The sequence below is a fragment of the Rhincodon typus genome, unplaced genomic scaffold, assembly GCF_021869965.1.
Source record: "Rhincodon typus isolate 14 unplaced genomic scaffold, sRhiTyp1.1 hic_rhity00002754, whole genome shotgun sequence".
NCBI classification, from domain to species: domain Eukaryota; kingdom Metazoa; phylum Chordata; class Chondrichthyes; order Orectolobiformes; family Rhincodontidae; genus Rhincodon; species Rhincodon typus.
In genome coordinates, this window is record NW_025968392.1 from 3,292 (window position 1) to 14,941 (window position 11,650).

At 41.9% G+C, this 11,650-nt stretch overlaps 1 protein-coding gene across 2 annotated transcripts; it reads right to left on the reverse strand.

The window, feature by feature from the left end:
• Positions 1 to 721: 721 nt before the first annotated feature.
• Positions 722 to 10,842, reverse strand: LOC125481605 (gasdermin-E-like). 2 transcript variants are annotated; one of them, XM_048593386.1, is made up of 3 exons: positions 10,741 to 10,842; positions 6,606 to 6,837; positions 722 to 992 (listed from the first exon to the last, which is right to left on the reverse strand). In XM_048593386.1, exons 2-3 carry the CDS (start codon positions 6,814 to 6,816, stop codon positions 796 to 798), a joined length of 408 nt encoding a protein of 135 aa, XP_048449343.1. In that variant the 5' UTR covers positions 6,817 to 6,837; positions 10,741 to 10,842; the 3' UTR covers positions 722 to 795. The 2 variants fall into 2 exon arrangements, with proteins under 2 accessions (XP_048449343.1, XP_048449344.1); XM_048593387.1 differs by lacking the exon at positions 10,741 to 10,842 and adding an exon at positions 10,545 to 10,652.
• Positions 10,843 to 11,650: the final 808 nt, after the last annotated feature.

Sequence of the window (11,650 nt, forward strand, 5' to 3'; positions counted from 1 at the left end):
TTTGTAAAGATATACAGAGATATAGATATGGAGAGGAACATTTTCTTTACTGTTTCATTCGAGTCATTGTGATAAGAGTAAAAGAACAATTTTGAAGTATAAGAAACTGCGATGAAGATTGTGTCTCATCAAACATTTAATGTGAGTGTAATTACTGTATAGCATGATGCAAATCGTAGAATCACTGTGGAAACAGGCCTTTCAGCCCAACAAGTCCACTTCACCCAGACCCATCCCTGGACACTATGGGCAATTTGCCATGGCAAATCCACCTAGCCTGCACATCTTTGGACTGTGGGTGGAAACCGGAGTACCCAGAGGAAACCCACGCAGACACGGGGAGAGTGCGTAAACTCCACACAGACAGTCGCCCAAGGGTGGAATTGAACCCGGGTTGCTGGCACTGTGACGCAGCAGTGCTAACCACTGAGCCATCGTGCCACCCCAAGTAGTGCAAATAATTAAGTTAAATTTGGAAATTTACAACTGTTCCCTCATTATGGACTAGGGAATGCCTTAACTATTAGCTGTATCATTTTCATTACAAATGAATGTTTTCTTTAATGTTCTGAAGAAGGGTCACTGAACTTGAACAATAACTGTTTACTCTCCACAGATGCTGTATGACCTGTTGAATTTCTCTAGCAATTTCTGTTTTTGTGTGTTTCAGGCTTCCAGCATTGGCAGTTGTTGTTTAATGTGATTTATACCTGATAACAACTTAAACAGACTTGGATTTATTTATATTGTTCTGTGGCAACACAAATAAGCTAAGAGCTATGTACTTGCTGCTATTTACCTTTTCTCAACTATTTTTAAAAGTTGACCCAGATCAATTTCTTGTTTCTTCAGGTTTCCAAAAGAAGATTCCAGTGCCACCGAGTCCTGACCTTCCAGGCTAAAGCTTAAATTGGCAATCTCAGTTTCCGTACCTGCCTCCACATTGTCTTCAAATTTTCCTTCATACTTGAGAAATTCAGATTCGGTGACAGCTGCAAAACAAGAACCTTTTCAGCTCAACTACTGAAAGGACAAGTGAGTATTGTAACAGTTACTAACACATGACTGGTCCCCAGCATGCTTTCCATCAATCGTACATAAGCCAATTGTTCTGCTGAAGCCTCATGAATTTATGGTGATATTATTTGCTTATGAAACTATGACAAAAAAACAGAAAACAAAAATCAATGCAGTAAATCCATTTTAAAATAGGGAGAGAGGATCTAATGAGTGTCTGCCTTCTTAGGTTAAGGTAAATAAGAATTGTTAGGCTTTTGCAATAGAATCACAGAATAGTCACAGCACAGATGGGGCTATTCAGTCTATCATGCCCACGTTGTTTCTCTGAAGGAGCAATTCACCTAGTACCTTGGAATTATATCACCACTCCTTCATAGTCACGGTGTCAAAATCCATCCTCAAGCTCTCTTGCTAGTAACATTATGGATTATAGCCTAAAAATTGCAACAATTCAAGGAGGCTCACCATCACCTTCTCAAGGGCAATTAGGAATGGGCAATAAGTGCTTTTTTAACAAGTAACACCCACAAACCATGAATGAACAATAAAAATCACTCCCCTAATCTTTCATTTTCTTCTTTATTCAGATAATGATCCCCTAATATCTGGAATGCCATTATTTAATTTGCACTCATTTCAATCTTCGGCAGTGCATTCCAAATTCTAACCACACCGTGCAGTAACAAAAGCTTTACCTCAGTTACCATTGCTTGTCTTGTCAATTACATGAAACCAGTGCCCTCTCATTTTCAATCTTTCCACTAACAGGAATAGTTACTTTATCTACTTTGCCCAGATCCTCATGATTTTGAATACCTGTATCAAACCTTCTTCCAAAGTAAACGGTACCAACTTCCTCACCTCCATCGACAAAAAGTCCCCTGTTCCTGGAACATCCTGATCTTTTCTTCAAAGGTCATCTCCTAGCTCACTATGTAGTCTTGAGCAAATATTGTTCAGAAAACCTCACAGTCAGACTTTGATCATAAAAAATATTCAAAGATTGGTTGAAGTCCATTTTTAAAATAAAAGGTAACAATCAATACAATTTTTAAAGAAGGGATTTATCCCAGTATATACTATTTTCCAAATCAAGTGAGCAACAAACTCCCTTGAATTCTGTAAAATCTAATTATAAATTGTTTTCCAAACAAGCCCTTTAATCCATCTTACTTTATCTTCTCAAAATACCAACTTCACCATCATCCTATTATAATGAAAGGATTTGGTTACATTCTTCATCATGTTATGTGGCACTATCACCATGCTAAATGGGACAGACTTCCAGCAGATCTAGCAGCTCAAAACTGGGCATCCACTAGGCACTATGGGGCAGCAGCAGCAAAATTGTATTCAACAATCTCTAATCTCTTGGCCTGACATACTCCCCACTCTACCATCAAACCAGGAAATCAATCCTGGTTCAATGAAGAATATAGAAGAACATGCCAGAAGCAGCACAAGGCATACCTAAAAACAAAGTGTACAGCTGGTGAAGTTACAACAAACAAATACTTGTGTGCCACACAGTGTAAACAGGAAGTGATAAACAAAACTAAGCAATTCCACAGCAATGAATTAGATCAAAGCTCTGAAACCCTGTCACATTGAGTTGTGAATGTTAGTGGACAATTGTGTGCAATGGAAAATGAAAAGGAAGAGGAGGTGATTTCCTAAATATTTCCATCCTCACCCAACACATCAAGTCAAAAAACAAGGCTCAAGTATTTGCATCCATCTGCCAGAAGGGCCAACTGAATGGTCATCGCAGCCTCCTCCTGAGGTTCCCAACATCACAGACATGAGTTTTTAACTAATTTGATTCTTGTTATCACTTGGAAAGAAATGGCTGAATGCAGAGGTCATGAGCCTTGACAACAATAATACTATAGCGATAGCACTGAAGAGTGCTCCAGAAGAAGCCATGTGCCGAGACAAGTTGTTCCAGGGCAGCCCCATCAGCATTTCCCTGGCAACGAAGACTACTGCTCAGCTTTGTCCCGTGTGCAAACAGCAGGATAAATCCAACCTGGGCAATAATCAACCCCATCAGTCAACTCTCCAAAGTGATGGACGGGGTTGTCAACAGTACTATTAAATGGCACTTCACAGGGCAGGCAATGGCCTACTGGTATTATTGCAAAACTATTAATCCAGAAACTCAGCTAACAGGGACCCGGGTTTGAATCCAACCAAAGCAGATGGTGAAATCTAAATTCAATGAAAAAAACTGGAATTAAGAATCCACTGATGACCATGAAACAATTGTCAATTGTTAGAAAAACCCATTTGGCTCACTAATTGTTCTGGCCTACATGTGACTCCAGACCTACAGCAGTATGGTTGACTCTCAAATATCCTCTGAAATGGCTTAGCAAGCCACTGAGTTGTATTAATCGCTAAAAAGTCATGAAGAAATAAAACCAGATTGCCAAGCTGACATCAATCTCGGCACCAGAAAACACAACAACTGAAACAGTCCTGTCAATGCTGCAAAGTCCTCCTCACGAATATTTGGGGGCTAGTGCCAAACTTGGGACAGCTTTCTCACAGACTAGTCAAGCAACAGCCTGACATAGTCGTATTCTCGGAATCATATCTTACAGAAATGTCCCAGATACCACCATCACCATTCTGAATATGTCCAGCAGAGGTGGCAGCACAGTGTTATACAATCAGGAGGGAGTTGCACTGGGAGTCCTCAACATTGACTCCAGAGCCCAGGAAATCTTGTGGCTTCGGGTTGAAAATGGCCAAGGAAACCTCCTGCTAATTACCACATACTGTCCTCTCTGGCTGATGGATCAGTACTCCTCCATGCTGAGCAACACTTAGAGGAAGCACTCAGGATGGCAAGGGCACAAAATGTACTCTGGGCAGAGGATTTCAATGTCCACCACCAGGAGTGGCTCAGCAGCAGTACTACTGATCAAGCTGCTTGGGTCCTAAAGGACATAGCTGCTAGACTGGGTCTGCAGCAGGTGGTGAGGGAACCAACACGAGGGAAAAACATACTTGACCTCATCCTTACCAATCTGCCAGCTGCAGATACATCTGTCCGTAACAGTATTGGTAAAAGTGACCACTGCATAGTCCTTGTGGAGACAAAGTCCTGCCTTCACATTGAGAATACCTTCCATCATGTTATGTGGTACTATCACCGTGCTAAATGAGATAGGCTTCGAACAGATCTAAAACAGAACCTGGTTCTGCCATAAACATGTGGCTCCTGATCTCATTACAGCCTCACTCCAAACATGGGCAAAACAGCAGAATTCCAGTGGACAGGCAAGAGTAACTGCCCTTGCCATCAAGACCATACTTGACTGAATGTGGCATCAAGGAACCCTAGTAAAAATTTGTCAGTGGGAATCAGGGAAAAAGTCTCTACTGGTTGCAGTTATATTGAATACACAGGAGGATGATTGTTGTAATTGTTGGAGGTCGGTCATCTCAGCTGACCGAGATGAGGACATCTCTGCAGGAGTTCCTCAGGGTAGTGTCCTCAGCCCAACCATCCTCAGCTGCTTCAATGACCTTCCCTCCATCATAAAATCAGAAGTGGGGATGTTCAGCGATGATTGCACAACGTTCAGCACCATTTGCAACTCCTCAGATATTGAAGCAGTCCAAATGCAACAAGACCTGGACAACATTCACACTCGAGCTAACAAATAGCAAGTAACTTTTGCACCACACAAATGCCAGGCAATGACCATCTCCAATAAAAGATAACCCTAAACACCATCCCTTGACATTCAAAGCCATTACAATCACTGAATCCCCTACTATCAACATGCAGGGGACAGGGAAAGTTGTTACCAGAAACTGAACTCAGCTTGCTGTATAAATACAGTGGTTACAACAGCAAGACAGATGCTAGGAAAACTGCAGCAAGTAACACAGCTCCTGACTCCCTAAAGCCTGTCCACTATCTACCAGGCAAAAGTGGCATGTTAAAGAATACTCCCACTTGCCTGGATGGATGCAGCTCCAATGACACAAGAAGCTTGACACCATCAAAACAAAGCAGGCCACTTGATTGGAACCTCGACCACCACCGGCACTCAGTAGCAGCAGTGTGTACCATCTACAAGACGCACTGCAGAATTTCATGAAGGCTCTTTAGACAGTCCCTTCCAAACTCATGACTTTACCACCTAGAAGCACAAGGGCAGCAGATACATGGGAATATCCCACTTGCAAGTCCCGCTTTAAGCCACTCACCATCCTGATTTGGAAATATAATCGCCGTTCCTTCATTGCTACTGGCTCAAAATCCTGGAACTCTCTTCCAAACAGCACTGTGTGCCAACACTCAAAGGACTACTGGCTGCATGCTACTCACCAACTGCTCCAAGGTAATCAGGAATAGGCAATAAACATTGGCCTATCCAGTGACACCCACATCCCACGTAAAGCTATTGTTTATATTAATTCTTGTGATTTTGGTGTTCCTGTTGGCAGTGTTAAGTTCATAAACAGATTTCTGGTCACAGAGTGTTTGAAATAAATAAGCAGAAGTTACAAACTACCTTATTTGCTCAGTCTCAAGAGCTGTCACAGCTCTCTCCAAATGATTAAACAGAAATTCAGGAAGTGTTGGCTTTAGAAGGGGATTCCCAAGCGGACAGCTGTGCACTGTCCCTAAAGAAGATCTTTGTACTTCGTAACTGTTTTTAGATGAATGGCTTGATTGAAATTCAGTCAAGGTGAAACTTTGTGATGTTACTTGTTTTAAAATGGCAGTGAAGAACATAATGAGATTATTGTTTGATAACACACAAATAAGTGTTAGAATAGATACTTCAGAATTTTACAACACCCTGGCTGGGTTCTGGTTTCACTTGTACGTGAACCATGACCTGTGCACTTTTCCCTCCCAGTAAAAATTGGACCCACCCAGTATGTGAGTGGGACTTCCCTAGCTAGACCCTGCCTGCCACTTTATAAGCTCCACAGCATTGCCTCGACTGTACAAAGAAATTCCCACTTTTAAACTCGACCAAATAATTTTTCAACCCTTTCTACTCAGAACGATAAGAACATAAGAACTAGAAGCAGGAATAGGCCATCTGGCCCCTCGAGCCTGCCCCGCCATTTAATAAGATCATGGCTGATCTTTTTGAGACTCAGCTCCACTTACCCGCCCACTCACCATAACCCTTAATTCCTTTACTGTTCAAAAATTTATCTAGCCTTGCCTTAAAAACATTCAGTGAGGTAGCTTCAATCGCTTCACTGGGCAGGGAATTCCACAGATTCACAACCCTTTGGGAGAAGAAGTTCCTCCTGACCTCAGTCCTACATCTGCTTCCCTTTATTTTGAGGCGATGCCCTCTAGTCCTAGTTTCACCTGCTAACAGAAACAACCTCCCTGCCTCCACCTTATCTATTCCCTTCATAATCTTATATGATTCTATAAGATCTCCCCTCACTCTTCTGAATTCCAATGAGTATAATCCCAGTCTACTCAGTCTCTCCTCATAATCCAACCCTCTCAACTCTGGAATCAACCGAGCGAGAACCGAACATTTTACTAACTCTCTGCACTAAGTTCTTAGAAGTCAATCAAAAATCCATACCAGGTTTGATGGAACTGTCACCAGTCAATATGTCTTGAAGGGTAAAAGTGGACGGATAGTACTTTGCTTTCTTCCAGAACCATCCCCTCTTCCTCTTTGTTACCAGATTCAGAAGCTGCAGTTTGTCGGAATCATTCAGGCTGCTAACAGGGATCAGGTCACCACTGCTCTCAATCTGTTTCACAAAACTGCTGGTTGCCTTTGCAAACATCTTCAGGGAATAACCACAAGCCTGAAACAAAAAGATAATTATAACCTTTGTTACCATAGACTTAATCATCACTTAGCAGAGGACCCGTGTTCATGCCAATTTAAAGGGGCAACTCCCTGTGAAAATTCCAGGCCAATGAGAGTTACACCTTGGGGCAAGTTCAAGACCAAGAAGCAGTCCTGACATTTATTTCCCCAGAGAGAAATCAGGTGGAGGCTATTTGAGTGCACAGGCCCTACAACCAAACCTAGTCCTATTTATCCACATCTGTGCACAAAGGTTTTGCAGGACTTGTGCAATCATGAAAAAAATGTAGAAAATTAAGCATCTTGTTAAAATGAAATTAGAAGCCACACCTTGGTGTTAACTGATAATTCCTAAATTTTGTTTTAATCAATCCAATCCTACATAGACCTGACCTAAAAGTTAAAGTTCTAAATTGCAGGAAGGTCAATTTCGATAGAATGAGGTAAGAACTTTCAAAAGATGGTTGGGAGAGGCCATTCACAGGTAAAGGGACAGTTGGAAAGTGGGAGGCCTTCAAAAATGAGATAACAAGAGTCCAGAGGCATTATGTTCCTGTTAGTGTGAAGGGCAAGGCTGGTAGGTGTAGGGAATGCTGGATGACTAGAGAAAGAGAGACACTGGTCAAGAAAAAGTAGGAGGCATGTGTCAGGTATAGACAACTGGGATCAAGTGAATAACTGGAGCAGTACAAGGACAGTAGGAGTATATTCAAGATGGAAATCAGGAGGGCAGAAAGGGGACATGAGATAGTTTTGGCAAATAGTATTAAGGCAAATCCAAACAGATTCTACAAATACATTAGGGACAAAAGAGTAACTCGGGAGGGAATAGCGCCCTTTAAAGATCAACAAGGCCATCCATGTGTGGAACTGCAGGGTATGGCTGAGATACTTTTAAGTATTTTGCATCAGTATTTATAGTGGAGAAGGATATGGAAGGTACAGAACTTGGAGAAATAAACAGTGATATCTTGAAAAGTGTCCATATTATAGAAAAGGTGGTGCTGGATATCTTAAAACGCATAAAGGTGGATAAATGCCCAGAACCTGATCAGGTACTGCCCCAGAACTTTGTGAGAAGCTAGGAAAGTGACTGTTGGGTCTCTTGCTGAGATATTTGTATCATCCATAGCCACAGGTGAGGTGCTGAAAGACTGGAGGGTGGCTAATGTGTTGCCATTATTTAAGAAAGGTGGTGAGGAAATGGGAAGGAAATGGTGAGTCTGACATCAGTGGTGGCTAAGTTGTTAGAGGGGATTCTGAAGGACAAGATTTACAAGTATTAGGCAAGGTAAGGATATGGTTTTGTGTGTGGGAAATTGTATCTCACTAACTTGATTGAGTTTTTTGAAGACGTGACAAAGAAGACGAATGAAGGCAGAACAGTGGATGTTGTCTTTATGGCATTAGACAGCAAGGCATTAGGCAAGGTTCCACAGGGAGAGCTAGCTATTTGGATACAAAATTAGTTTGAAGGTAGGAGATAGAGGATGGTTATGGAGGGTTGTTTTTTTGATTGGAGACCTTTGACCTATGGTATGCCATAAGGATCAGTGCTGGGTCCACTACCTTTTGTCATTTATATAAATGATTTGGATGTAAATATAGGAGGAATGGTTAGTAAGTTTGCAGATAACACCAAAATTGGTGGTGTAGTAGACAGGGAAGGAGGTTATCTCACAGATGGAATTTAGTTTAGGTAAATGTGAGGCGCTGCATTTTGGAAAGGCAAATCAGGACAGGACTTACACATTTAATGGTAGAGTCCTGGGGAGTGTTGCCGAACAAAAAGACCTTGGGGTGCAGGTTCATTGTTCCTTGAAAGTGATGTCGCAGGTGGACAGGATAGTGAAGGAGGCATTTGGTACACTTGCCTTTATTGGTCAGTGCATTGAGTATAGGAGTTGGGAGGTCATGTTATGGCCATACAGGACATTGGTTTGGCCACTTTTGGAATACTGCATGCAATTCTTTTAGTTTCTCTGCTATAGGAAAGATGCTGCTAAAGTTGAAAAGGTTCAGGAAAGATTCACAAGGATGTTGCTGGGATTGGAGGGTTTGAGCTATAGGGAGAGGCTGAATAGGCTGGAGCTATTTCCCTGGAGCCCGGCAGGCTGAGGGGTGACCTTAGAGGTTTATAAAATCATGTGGGGCATTGATTGGGTGAATAGCCAAGGTCTTTTCCCTGGGGTGGGAACAGTCCAAAACCAGAGAGCATAGGTTTAAGGTGAGAGGGGAAAAGATTTAAAAGGGACCTAAGGGGCAACTTTTTCACGCAGCAAGTGCTGTGTGTATGCCAACAGAAGTGGTGGAGGCTGGTACAATTACAATATTTAAAAAGCGTCTGGTTGGGTATATGAATAGGAAGAGTTTAGAAGTATATGGGCCAAATGCTGGCAAATGGGACTAGATTAATTATAGATGAGGTTGGACTGAAGCAACAACTTCTGAGCTGTATAGCTCTACGACTCTGACATACAACCAGTCCACACAAGATTATGTAAACAAAGATTAACAATAATTACCATTATGCAATCTGTTAACTAAACAGTAAGCCCTTTCTGCATCAAGGTTCATGAGAACTTAAACAAGAACAAAACTAAATGGCAGAAGTTATTTCAATTGGAATGAAAGCAGGCTCGGACATATTTAATTACATAGTAGCTGATATCCCTGCCCCCTCATGTCACATTGTGTGTAATCCTAGACAACAAATGACTTGCTGTATCAATGTGCCATGGCTTTCTCAGCGATTTCTGACACTTATTTATGTCCCTTCATTCTTCCCACAGTACAGATTTTTTTGTCTTATTTACACAGGTTTAGCACACTGTAGCTTTGGATTCACAGCAATGCTGAAATTGGTATCACATTATTATGTAACAAGCCCAGAATCGACTGCAAAATGAAATGACATCTACACTATTCCAGCCCTGCATCAGTTTAGGCCCTTAGCCGTAATTCACATTGTACTAATGGGGCAAAACAAAAACACTTAAAGTGTGTTGTCCAAACTTGTTGTTTGGTGATGCTGTAATATTGGTTACTAGATCACAATTTCATTCAACAATTCATTAGTGAATTATGTTACATTATAGAGTAACAAGTTACCCTTATACATCAGCATCAGAAGCTGTAATGGTTCCAGTTCTGAACTGTGCTTTAACATGAAGTGGTTCTGCTGAGGGAATCTCTACCACAACGCAAACAGAAAATGCTGGATACATAGCGGGTCATACGAGATCCCTGAAGAGGTTAGTGTTTCGGGTCGGTGACCTTACTTCAGATTCCAGTATCAGCATCATTTTACTTTTGTATTACTACAAATTGTTTCATTTGCGGATCGTGTGGAAGTTGTATTTACCCATTCCCCGTTTTTGTTTTTAAGATTTGCGATATAATATCAAGATAGCAATCATAGGTTCAATTCCTTTGTGTACAAGATCCGCCGAAATTTGGGGTGCGGTTCAAAAAGTCAACCATGAAGCTTCGCACAAACACGTCAAATCAAATTTCCCGGAACGAGCTGAGAATTAACTGTAGGCAGATGTTTGCTGTTTTAAACCCAGAAATAAACTCCGCTCCAGTTCTAAAATCCTAATTCAGCAGATACAGAAGGAATGATGGACAGCGAAATACATTTCTTAAAGAGGAAATTCAACAAATGTAAGTGCAATCTCCCAAGTACAAAATCGATCTTACACTTCTTCTCCCATACACTATTGTTGTGCAAAGCAGCTCTCAGCGTACATACTGCCCGGGTATAGCTGAATATAGAGGACCACAGCAAAATGCTACCGCCACCTCACAGCGATAAGGAGGACAAAGAGGTATGTCCGGCGCTCAGTCACCGAGACTGAGAAAAAAAACAGCAGCAACTTCTCGCACTGACCCCTACCTTAGTTCAGGCCGCCGCACTAACACACACAGCCCTCAGCACTGTGAACGTTCCCGCTAACTGAAGACAGTGGGCGGGACAGAGAGAATCATGGAATGGTAATTGACAAGGGAGTGTCCTCTTTGGCTAGTCCCCACGACGCCGTCCTTCTCAAAGCCATCTCTCTTTGACTACTTAGATGTTTGCCCAATTCCCAATTCACCACTATATAAAGCACTGTGGAGCTGGAAAAGCACAGCAAGTCAGACAATATCGGAGGAGTAGGAAAATCAACGTGCTATGCTTTTTCAGCTCCACATTTATTGACTCTAGCTTCCAACATCTGCACTCCTTACTGTCTCCACACTATAAAGCACTTTTTATTCACAAAATATTTTTATATACTTACATAGTCACTAAAGCACCTCGGTTCTGTACAGTGGCATATGATGAAACAAACATTGGAGTTTGACACTGTCCAACAAGCAAACCAAAGGCATTTCTTACTTGTACAAGGTTATATTTACATTTATTTGAGGCGTTGGGGGGGAGGGGGAATCCGATAACTGAACAGACCACAATATAAAGCAGTGCATTCCATTCTATTGAACAAGTGCTCCACTCAGAGCTCCGGTAGCTAGAGAAGATTTGGGCAGGGGGTTACACTGACAGCCTGAGAGGGGAGGATGGTTTCTGCTGCCCCCCAGTATTATTGGTGCGTGGTGCGCAGGTTTCTGAAAACTCGCTTTATTTCATAGTTTGAAAACCTAAGGAGAAGCTGGGGAGTCAACAACATTCTGACAACTAAGTGTTAAATGTGTTGGAGAAATACAATTGTATCCTCAGAATTACAAAATTGTTAAGGTGCAGAAAGAGGCCACTTAGCCCATCATGTCCACACCAGTTCTATTCCTTAATGCCAGTCTCCTGA

Bases quoted from the DNA above. Each gene is read 5' to 3' on its own strand.
- LOC125481605 (XM_048593386.1), bottom strand. From the start codon at position 6,816: ATGTTTGCAAAGGCAACCAGCAGTTTTGTGAAACAGATTGAGAGCAGT. The intron at 993-6,605 runs GTATGGATTTTT...CTTGTTTTGCAG, and splicing joins TGACAGTTCCATCAAACCTG to CTGTCACCGAATCTGAATTT.